The sequence below is a fragment of the Vicia villosa genome, linkage group LG3 (genome assembly GCF_029867415.1).
Source record: "Vicia villosa cultivar HV-30 ecotype Madison, WI linkage group LG3, Vvil1.0, whole genome shotgun sequence".
NCBI classification, from domain to species: Eukaryota; Viridiplantae; Streptophyta; class Magnoliopsida; order Fabales; family Fabaceae; genus Vicia; species Vicia villosa.
In genome coordinates, this window is record NC_081182.1 from 13,060,831 (window position 1) to 13,071,548 (window position 10,718).

The 10,718-nt window shown below is 37.1% G+C and overlaps 1 protein-coding gene across 1 annotated transcript; it reads left to right on the top strand.

Annotated features, from left to right (window-relative positions):
• The first annotated feature begins 496 nt into the window (after positions 1–496).
• LOC131654930 (outer envelope pore protein 21, chloroplastic) lies at positions 497–2,762 on the top strand. Its single transcript, XM_058924854.1, has 5 exons — positions 497–632; positions 727–801; positions 881–1,093; positions 1,303–1,401; positions 2,518–2,762. The coding sequence occupies exons 1-5, from the start codon at positions 540–542 to the stop codon at positions 2,599–2,601; spliced, it is 564 nt and encodes a 187-aa protein (XP_058780837.1). The 5' UTR covers positions 497–539; the 3' UTR covers positions 2,602–2,762.
• Positions 2,763–10,718: the final 7,956 nt, after the last annotated feature.

The window sequence follows — 10,718 nt, forward strand, 5'->3', positions numbered from 1 at the left end:
TGATGCCTAATTGTCCATGATACCCATTGTGAACGTTAGAGAGAAAACAATATCGAAAGTGTAAGAAAAATGAAAAATTGAGAAGTAGTAAACTTTAAAAGGTCCTAAAAATTAAAAGCCCGGAGGAAGAAGGTTATAGACAGATAACTCTAGGAACACTAATGTTGTTCTCATCCGCTCGACGAATAGACTCAAAATTAACAGGACAATCTGCAAAAATGCGATACTCTTCCTTCAAGAAAAAGCTATGATTTGCCACATCTAAAAAAATATTTTATAATTCACGGAGAAATTTTAGGAGAAAAATAAATTCAAATTTTAAGGGTTATTAGTTTTTGGAGGGAGAGGGGAGTGTATATCCAAAAAAAAAAGGGGTACGGGAAGTCAAAATTCTGCAAGTTAAAAGAAGTGGACCTGCAACGGGCCCAAACTGAGTCCAACTGTAACGTTCTTCTAGGGTTTCGTGTAATAATAATAAAAATAACTAAAACTTGAAAAAAGATAATCGCTTATCATTTTAATTTTTATCTTGACAAAAAATGGAGACATCGCTGCGATATGGAGGAGATTCCAAAGCCTTAAAAATCCACGCCAAGCAAAAGCTTCGAATCGACACCAACACCTTCTTCCAGGTATTTCAATCTTCTCTCTTTCTAACTTAACTCCAATAATCGATTATTTCATTAATAATCGATTAATTCACTCAACTTTTCTCATCCAAACAAGGTCCGTGGCGAGCTTGACACAGAAACTGGACAACCGAGTTCTGGAAGTGCACTCATTAGACATTTTTATCCCAATGTATGTATAATTTAATTGCTTTTCGTCTTAAATTAACTTATGAAAAAGTGCTTAATTGATTGTTGTGGAACTGTTGTAGTTTTCAGCAACGCTTGGCGTTGGAGTGAGGTATGATAAACAAGATAGTGTGAGAGTGAGGCATGATAAACAAGACAGTGTGAGAGTGAGGTATGCTAAGAATGATAAGTTGCGATATACTGTACTTGCTAAGAAGTCGTTTCCGGTGACAAATGATGGACTTGTTAATTTCAAAATTAAGGGAGCATGTGATGTTGACCAAGATTTTAAAGAGGTATATACAATTTTCTCATTTTGCTACGTGTCTGGTGTCTGATACGTGTGGATGTTCGATACAACACGTGTTGAATATGTTTACCTTTTCTCAAATTATTTATTGTTAGTATGGCGGTCATGAGTTTCGGATCGTGTTTGTGTTGGTGTTAGTATTGTGTTGTTATGCTTACTGTGGTTTGGAATGTCGGATTGCTTTGTTTTTTGTAGTGGAAATCTAGAGGAGGTGCTGAGTTTTCGTGGAATGTATTCAACTTTCAGAAGGATCAAGATGTGAGAGTCAGAATTGGTTATGAAGCTTTTCAACAGGTTTAACTTATTTCCTCTGCCTCAATTGCAATTTCTGATTATTATTAGTATTTATTGCGGTTCTTCATATGCCCCCATGAATGAATGCCTGAAATAAAATCGACTTTACTTTATACATGTAGTCGTGGTTTATATTGATATGACATTTCCAATGATAGAATCAACTTAGGCCTTTTTGGATAATGACTTAATTAACCGTTTCTAGCATAAATGTTTATGTACAAGCTATTTCTATGATGAAGGATAAAATAAAGTCAAATTGTTTTTATTTAAGTTATAAGCTGTTTTCATAAGCTATCATGGACATCTTATATACATGTAATAAGTTGGTTTTATAAGTTCTCTGAGACACTCTTTTAAGAGTTTATGTTAGTAGGAACGCTTAAATAACTCAATCTAAAACATTCTTACACATGGTATCGTATTCACATTATCCCCTTCTAGTTGTGGAACTTGTAAGAACCGATTCTTTTCTTTAAAACTGCTACTAGAGATTCTTTTCTTTAAAACTGCTACTAGAGATTCTTTTCTTTATAACTATATGACTTCCAGTCATTTTCAATCTAGGGAAATCCTCTATTGCACCTATTTTGTTTTGTTATATCTCAATCCAGTTATTGTTGGTTTTGGATACATGTATTAGACCTTAACTACTGCTTGAGATTTTGGCTGAGTTAAAAAATTGTTAAATGCATTCTATCGGCAAAAATAAATGTTGTTAGATTCAACATGTGCTACTGCTATATTGTGTCCACTGTCCAATATCTACATTTAAAGGCAAGTATTTTAGGAGTGAAATTGGAAATTGTTGGTTGACCTAGATTGGATTGTGATCGATCTAGCTTAGTGCAGTTAAATAAAAATAAATATACGTCAAGCCTTCTATTTAACTGTCTGCGATTAAATTTATTCAGTTTAAAAGAGGCAGTTAATGTATTCTAAATATGTTGTTAATTTTTCAGTTGTTGGCAATGTTTGGGATTTATGAAGTTAGCAGAATCTGTGTAGTTGCAGCGAATCATTTTATTAAATATGTTGTTGATTTTCAGTTTAGCAGAATCTGTGTAGTTAAATATTTTAACGATTTGTTCAATGTTGTTAAATCTTCTGTTTCAGGTTCCTTATGTGCAGATTAGGGAGAATAACTGGACATTTAATGCAGATTACAAAGGTAGATGGAATGTGAGATATGACTTGTGAGAATAGGAAAGCACTTATTGGGTAGACATGTTTTGCTTGTAATTTTTTGATACACATGTTCTATTTCTCATCCAAGAGGAGGGACCATGCATACATTAAAGTGAAGTACAATACTGTTTAAAATAAGTTTCATGATTTAATATTTAATTTTATAGTTTGTATTAGAGTTCTTAGCAGAATTTTGGCTCTAATCGGATTAATTTATGTAAACTAGATTAAGTGCATCAAATTTTTATTTTAAGTTCGTATAATATGAAACCTCTTTGAATTTATTATTCTCATGTATTTTTTTGACTTAAAAAAACCTCCATTTTTATCTATCAGAAACAATTTTCACCATTGTTCAGTTGCACATGGAAATGCTTCACTTCAAATTTAAGAATTTTTTGCCATGTAGTATTAGGCTGTATGGTTCTTTTTTTTTTTTTTATGTGAACGAAATTCCATTAAAATGAACGACATAAAACAGACGCCGGCGGGTTTCCGTCAGGAAGACCCCCATACCAAGTTCTAGATCCAATCAATTTGCCCCACTTGACTAAGTTATGAGCATTAACATTACAATTTCTAGGAATAAAAGCGACAGAGGATAAATTAAAACTACCAATAAGATCCCTACAATCTGAGGCCACCGGTTCAATAACCGCAAAATCTTTCAAACCATTGATACAATCCACAACCTCAAGAGCATCTGACTGAAGCATAAATCTGTCCAGCTTCAAATTCTTTGCCAGCGACAGCCCCCATCGAATTGTCAAAACCTCTGCAATGGCCGGTTCCACCGTGATGAATTGCCTACTGCAGGCAGCCAAGGAGATAACATTATACTGGTCTTTAATAACACAACCAAAAGCTGCAATACCTTCCTCGAAGACGCCGACATCAACCTGTAAGAACTGCGAAATCCTAGGATTACTGTAATTCTTTTCAGTGCCCAAAATCATGTTTCCTGTCCTTGCTACATTGCTGCTGAATTCATCCACCCAGTTCAGTGCTTCTGCCGCGATTTCCACTGGCCCAACCTTTTTTTCCTTGAACACCAAGTCGTTTCTTGCCAGCCAAATTTTATGAAGTAAACAGCAAATGAGTTGAATGCTAAGCCTATCTCCGCAGTACAACAATTCCGACAGGACAAAATGGAAGAGAAAGAAGATTGCTTTGCAAACTCACACTCCATGAATAAATGTTCAGCCGATTCCGGTTCAGAATTGCAAAAAGAACAAACTACATCTAAGCTTATACCTTTCTTCCAAAGATTGGTCTTGGTGGGCAAAATGTTCTTCGCAGGTTTCCAAAGAAAGTTTCTGGTTTTGTTTAAAACTGGAGCACGCCATATAGCTTTACACAGATTCTGGAGGGGTAAACAGGATGGTCCAGGTTTCTTTGCATCTTTTTCCTGCAAGCAGAGACGATACGCAGATTTAACGGAGTACTCTCCGTCCTTTTCAAAATGCCATATACGTTTATCTGCAGTAGCTCTTGCTGATAGCGGAGTGCTCACAATATTAGAGGCAATAGCATGTTCAAAACTGGAGAAAATGAGATGTCTATTCCAACCGCCCAACTCCTTGTCAATAAGATCGCTAACTCTTGTTTCTTCCGCTAATACATGAACGGAATCCCTCACTCGAAAACCAGGAACACTTGGGAGCCACCTATCCTTATAAATACAGACATTATCACCGCTCCCAATCCTCCATCTAGTCCTTGCGGTGACCAGATCTCTAGTGCCTAAGATGCTTCTCCATGAAAAACTCGGCTGGAAACCTTGACCACAGCTCTCGATAGACCCTCGAGGAAAATATCTACCTTTTAGAACTCGACCAACCAAGGATTCCTCCCTCGACAAGAGTCTCCAGAAGTGTTTTCCAAGGAGACTAGAATTGAATTCACTCAGTCCACGAAATCCCATTCCCCCTCCTCTCTTCGTCTTTGCTAATTTGTCACAGGTTAACCAGTGCACTTTCCGTTCTCCATTCTTTGATCTCCACCAAAACTTCGCTAGCATCACTTCGATCTCGTGACAAATAGCCTCCGGGAGCTTATAACAGCTCATTATGTAACTGGGTATAGCCTGCGCCGCAACCTTTATGAGCACTTCCTTACCCTCCATGGACAAAAATTGTTCCTTCCAGCCCTTCATTTTCTTCCAGACTCGCTCTACAACCATTGCAAACACTTCCTTCTTTGACCTCCCAAAAGCAATTGGTAAACCAAGATACTTTGAGTGGCAATTCACAGTGTAACTCGGTGAACCGACTTTATTTGAAATGTGCGGATAGCAAGAGTCGCCACCGATTTTTATTTTATCCAAATATTAGAAAGGCTAAAAGAACAGAAAAAAACCTTTTTGAGAAAAACTGAGTTCGGGGGGTAATTATGCAAAGGGAAGGTGTAAGGCACCCTTTGCATCCATGGTTTTCCATGGGCTCTTAATTGCTTTGCTCTTTGAAGAATTTTTAGAAGAAGTGAATATGGACTTTAGCTCGTAAATGAGCGTAGCCATTTTGAAGGTTTATGAGAAAGAATATGAAAAAAAAAGTTTTAGCCAGAGCAAGTCAATTAGGGGCAATTACCTTAAACTCAGATGATAGGTCTCTTTTTAGCCTTTCAGAATGAAAGGGTCTATCCTTGCCATAAGAGGGCAGGAAGCCTTTCGTTTGGAGGTAGAAGGGTCATCGAAATATCCTTTGCCATAAGACTACCCCATGCCATAGGAGGGCAGGTAGTCTAAGGTAAGGATCAGAATAAGCCTTATTCGTAGGCAGCCAGAAGATACCTCAGCCTTTTTCCGTAGGCAACTTCCGAGGGCCGAGGTCATATTTGTGTATCGAAGGCAGCATCATTTAGGGTCGCATGACCTTTAGTCATCGAGGCAGCATGGCTGAGGTATCCTCATATTCGAGGGACATGGCTTATTCTGCAAAAAACACAAAGGCAACGGCAAAGGCAACAGGCAACTGAGAGGGTTACCCAAAAGTGTGCGTGTGTGCACCAATCACGTGATTATATTCAGAAATTTATCTTGTAATTAGTGATTCTACGTTCAATTCAAAGGTTGCACTCCCTAGGATTACTAACCACACATTTAAATAATATAACCAAAACATATATGGGGGAGGGAAATTGTAACCAGCGGATCCCTTAATAGGGTTTGACATAAGTAATAATAAAGCATAAAATATTAAAGTTAGGGTTTAGGGTTACCAACACTCGTAGCTTTGGCAGTCAACAAACCCTGAAAATTGAAAAGAAAAGAATAAACAGAAGAGGGTGAGTGTATTATTTGTTCAGAGGCAAGCATCATTAACCCTAAAATAAGAAGGTCAAGAAAATAAAATATGATAAATAAAAGGCACTTAGCTTTGCGTTTGATCTGGTATGGTTGGTGGTCGGAGGAAGCCTCGAGATTAACCCTGAAAAGGCAAAGAGGCAAGATTAACCCTGAAAAGGCAAAGAGGCAAGGCTCGTGAGTGTAAAATAGTCCATTGACTTTCGAGGTTTTTTAACCCTATGATGCGAATGAATATTTAAATGATAAAATAATAAAGAAAGGTTAAGAACTTAGCTTCATTCTTTTGACGAGGCGCGTAGTCGGAAGGCACCTGGAAAGACAACCCTGAAAAGGCACAGAAAAAGAAATAGATTCAGTGTAGGCACGTTCTTCGTAAACAATGATTAGTTATCATGGCAAAATCAAGGTTTAGAACATAAAATAAATTTAATTACCCTAAAATAATTATTAGCCAAAAAGATTATTTTTAATGTTAGAAGAAAAATCGAGATTTCAATTAGATATCTAATCCTAATATGTATTTTGATCAATTAACAAGATATTTATAATTAATTAAATATTTAAACAATCAAATTAATTTAACCATTTAATTTATTTAAATCAAATAAAAGATAATTTACTAAACACATAATTAAAAACAAAATTATATAAAAAATAAGAAACAAAGACTCAGCTTAGCTTTAGTGTGGTTGAACTCAGAAGGTACATGGTGTAGATGCAGTATCCTGGGCGTTGGATCTTGCTTTATTGAGGATCTGAAGGGCTGGAGACGAGGGTGCATCATAAGCCGGCGTGAACGTGTAGCACTGGATTGTTGAGCAAATCTATGATTTGGAAATTAAACAACAAAAAATAATCCCCACAGGGATCGAACCCGCGTGTTGGGGGATGAGGGAATTGGAGGCACACGTTCAACCACTAGGTCACTTTCATTCGCTGATAATGAGGATCACTTCATTAATATATATTTAGAATAAAACGTGGATTTAAAATTAAAACAGAAAGGGATCGCGGGCCCCCCTGTGCTTTTCTTCTTCGCCGAATTCTGGGATTTGCATCTTCGTACGATGCACAACAAACCTTCACTCCCTGCAAAGTCAAAACTCAACAGAACAAATGCTAAATCGAAACTAAGGATATAGATTGACTAAAAATCAACCACTGAATCCAATGGTTCCATCAATTTTGGCTAATTTTTCCTAAATCATAAATTCCCAATTTGAAGCTTTGGAAACCTATCAATGGTGTATCTCTGTACCTGCAACTAAACGTAAATCGAACGGCATAGGGAGCTTGCAAACATGATGCTCAACACAAATATATATCTAAACATGATTTATGATGTATGTATGAATGAATTCAGATTGAAAAAAAAAATTTGAACCAAAGCGTGAATCAAGGGAACACGTTTCTGCGATTTTCGGTTGATGATGGAAGCTGATTCACGTTCAGAGAATTCCAAAGAATCGTTTGAGGCGCTTTGTTTGGTGTGAATCGGGCTAAAAAATTTCCTCCTCTCCCTCGAGACTCACGGTTTCACGAGTTGTTGAACAGGCTCTTTTTTTGCGGCAAAAAATAATATCCCCATTGTTCTGAATTCTCTTGGCTTTTACAAGGGATGGCATTAGGTTAGGAATAAAGAATCAAATCTTCATCAATTAAAAGATTGGAATTTGATTAGGGAGAATCCAATCTTTCAAATTTCACGTATTATTATTATATTTTTTAGGATCGGATTTTATGCTGCCTGAATCAAGAAGTAAGCATCCATCTATAACTATTTCCTTATTTATTTCATTTTTTATTTTATTTATATTTAAGTGAATCAAATTCATGATAATAAAATAATAAATAAATAAATAAATAAAAATAGTTAGGGAATGGTTTATGGGCCTTTTTATGAATCATGTGTTTGCTTGAAATCCAAAACTTTAGGCCCATTTATCCAACAAGTCCATTATGCTCAATTAGGGTTTTGTAGATTTTTGATCTTTTCTTGATGAACCATGATCAATTCTTGATCAAATGGTGAATGATAATTCAATATGAGGATGTTGACAAAAAAATCAGGAGTTTTGACCACAGCTGACTTTTAGGTCAATTTAGTCGACTGTTGACTTTCTGAGCGATTGAGGAATCAATCTTTTGAGTTGAGACATGAAATTTGTCATGGAGGTGGTGTGGGGTATCATAGACCATATAGGATGCCTTGGAGTCTTTGGTTCATTGATTTCCCTTCAGAGCGACAAACCCTAATTCTTTGAGTCTTGTTTAGGAGAGTGTGTTTTGGAGCTTTATGTATTGATTTGAACTTGTACAAGAGGAAATAGTATGGGCAAATTTTGGGGTATGACAGCTGCCCCTGTTCAATTATCTTAAACCTGAAGATGTAGAGTGGTTTGTGTGCCAGTCGGTATCTGAAGGTGGAAGATGATTGAACACTAGAATACCAAGAAATTTGCCCTAGCTGAAGTAGGGACTTTTGTCGGAGATGGGCTTAAAGATGCCATCCAGGCCTTGAGAGAAAGTTTATTGGAGATGGGCTTAATGATGCCATCCGGCTTGATAGACCTGAGAATTAGAATACGTCGTAGTTAGACCGTATCTGAAGAATATACTTAGGATGAGTCGTACATTAGACTGAATCCACTGAGAAGTATTTGTTGGAGATTGATCGTGTCAGCACCGTTCGTAGTAACTGAATTAGATCTTGGATTGTTTCTGAATTGTGCCTTGAATGAGTGTCGAAAGATGAGAGTTATAAGAATGTTTCAGAAGTCTGGGGTTCGAGCTTCTGGAATGTATATCTGACAAGAATGTTTCAGAAGTCTGGGGGTCATGCTTCCAGAATGTGCATCTGATTGGAATTTTCAGAATGTCCGGGGTTCGAGCTTCCGGAATGTATATCTGATAAGAATGTTTCAGAAGTCTGGGGGTCATGCTTCCAGAATGTGCATCTGATTGGAATTTTCAGAATGTCCGGGGTTCGAGCTTCCGGAATGTATATCTGATAAGAATGTTTCAGAAGTCTGGGGGTCATGCTTCCAGAATGTGCATCTGATTGGAATTTTCAGAATGTCCGGGGTTCGAGCTTCCGGAATGTATATCTGATAAGAATGTTTCAGAATGTCCGGGGTTCGAGCTTCCGGAATGTATATCTGATTAAGATTGATTTGTTGATGATATTCGTTTGCTTGGGAACTTGCCTGAAAGACAAAGTTAGCAGCATGCAATGCCATGATGCATGTATTTATGTGACGAGTCTCTCAAAATAAATGAGAAACTTGTATGTTATGTATGAATTTATTATGAGGTAATGTATGCAATGTATGAATATATGATGTATGACTGATGCTATTTGGAGTGTTTTGAGAAAATAAATCTCTGTATCGTTGTGATTTTGATGTTTGATCTTGTCATGGAGATGCTTAGCTAGGGATGTATGATTTTTGCTTGGGGATGATCAGTAACTATTAGTAACCATGTTGGAGAAGAGCGAAGTGTTGGAGATGTAAACTCTGATGGGGAGCCATGTCTTTGTCGGGACGAAAGTATTTGAAGATGATTACTCTGTGGGGGTGCGAAAGTTGCCCCCAGTATTATAGTAACTACCATTCCTGGATTTGATTAGGACACACCACTGAATATTTGATAAAGATGTCAAACTGGATTTGCTTAGGTTTGCCCCAGTTAGTAGGGACTTTGGAAAGATTCGCCTTGTGAGGACTTTATGAGATGTGCGCTATAGGCGACATGCCCCTAGTAATCCTACACTTAGGATGATGCCCCTGATTGCTTTGGCATCCTTGAGAGATTCTCGGAACCTTGACTTGATTGCCCCAGATTGATCGGGGAAAACGTGCCATGCCCCTTGTATACGTAGGAGACATTGCTTCCTGGAGTAATCTTTGCTGGTCGGGATAACTTTGAGTCATTTAGTCATACCCTGTGTAAATTCTTTCTGATGCTAACATTTGAAATTATGTAGCAGAATATGCTTAATAATGAATTCATGAGATGCAATTCATACGTTTGTCTTGATTTTTGAAAGCATTGAAACAGAAGATGTAAAAAGCGTGATATTTGTAAAAATATGATATTTGTAACAATGTGATGTTTGTAAAAACGTGATATCAACTCGGCATTTGTGGTAAACCTTAAGGAGTCAGGATACCCTTTTGGTGACAGTATGCTTTTGAGCTAACCATGCTTCAGTTAGGACTTTCAAGGGTTGTAACGTTGCTTGGTCCACGGTTTAAGAAACAAAAGATAAAGGCTCAAAATATGATTGTACCCACCCCAATCTTCGTGATGTTCTTCGATCCTATGCTCAGTTAACTTTGCATTTAAGTTCTAGCAGCGCTTGAAGTTGTAACATTGATGTTTGATGAAGGTTGAAGCACCAGAAGTTTATTTGGACAGTCAGTCATCCTTCTTTGTAATAATTAAATTTTTTTTTTTTTTTTGCCCTTTTTTTTTTTCGTGAGGATTTGTAGTGACCTCTTTTTTTTGACATTGATTTTGTTATCCCTAACTTTTGCCTGAATTGTTTAATTTGGGGTTACAGTCAGCGGGATGTTTCGATTTTTGATAAGTCTCCTCCATAGGTTTTGACTTAACAGCTTTTTCTTTTTGGTGGGTATTGACTGCATGACTTACTGATTGTGGAAATCCATCATTATTTGTATAAACAACAACTAGCACAATTGAGTTAACTAAGTAACTACCCTGCCCCAGGTTGTGATTAAGGGTTTAATTTGTATGAGAAAGAAACTTCTACTTCTTAGGCTCAAAGGGGTTGACGAGGGATTAATATCCTTAT

Excerpts from the sequence above, each read along its gene's own strand:
- LOC131654930 (XM_058924854.1), top strand. The coding sequence starts at position 540 with ATGGAGACATCGCTGCGATATGGAGGAGATTCCAAAGCCTTAAAAATC. Across the intron at positions 802-880 it reads TTAGACATTTTTATCCCAAT|TTTTCAGCAACGCTTGGCGT; the intron begins GTATGTATAATT and ends GAACTGTTGTAG. Across the intron at positions 1,402-2,517 it reads GTTATGAAGCTTTTCAACAG|GTTCCTTATGTGCAGATTAG; the intron begins GTTTAACTTATT and ends CTTCTGTTTCAG.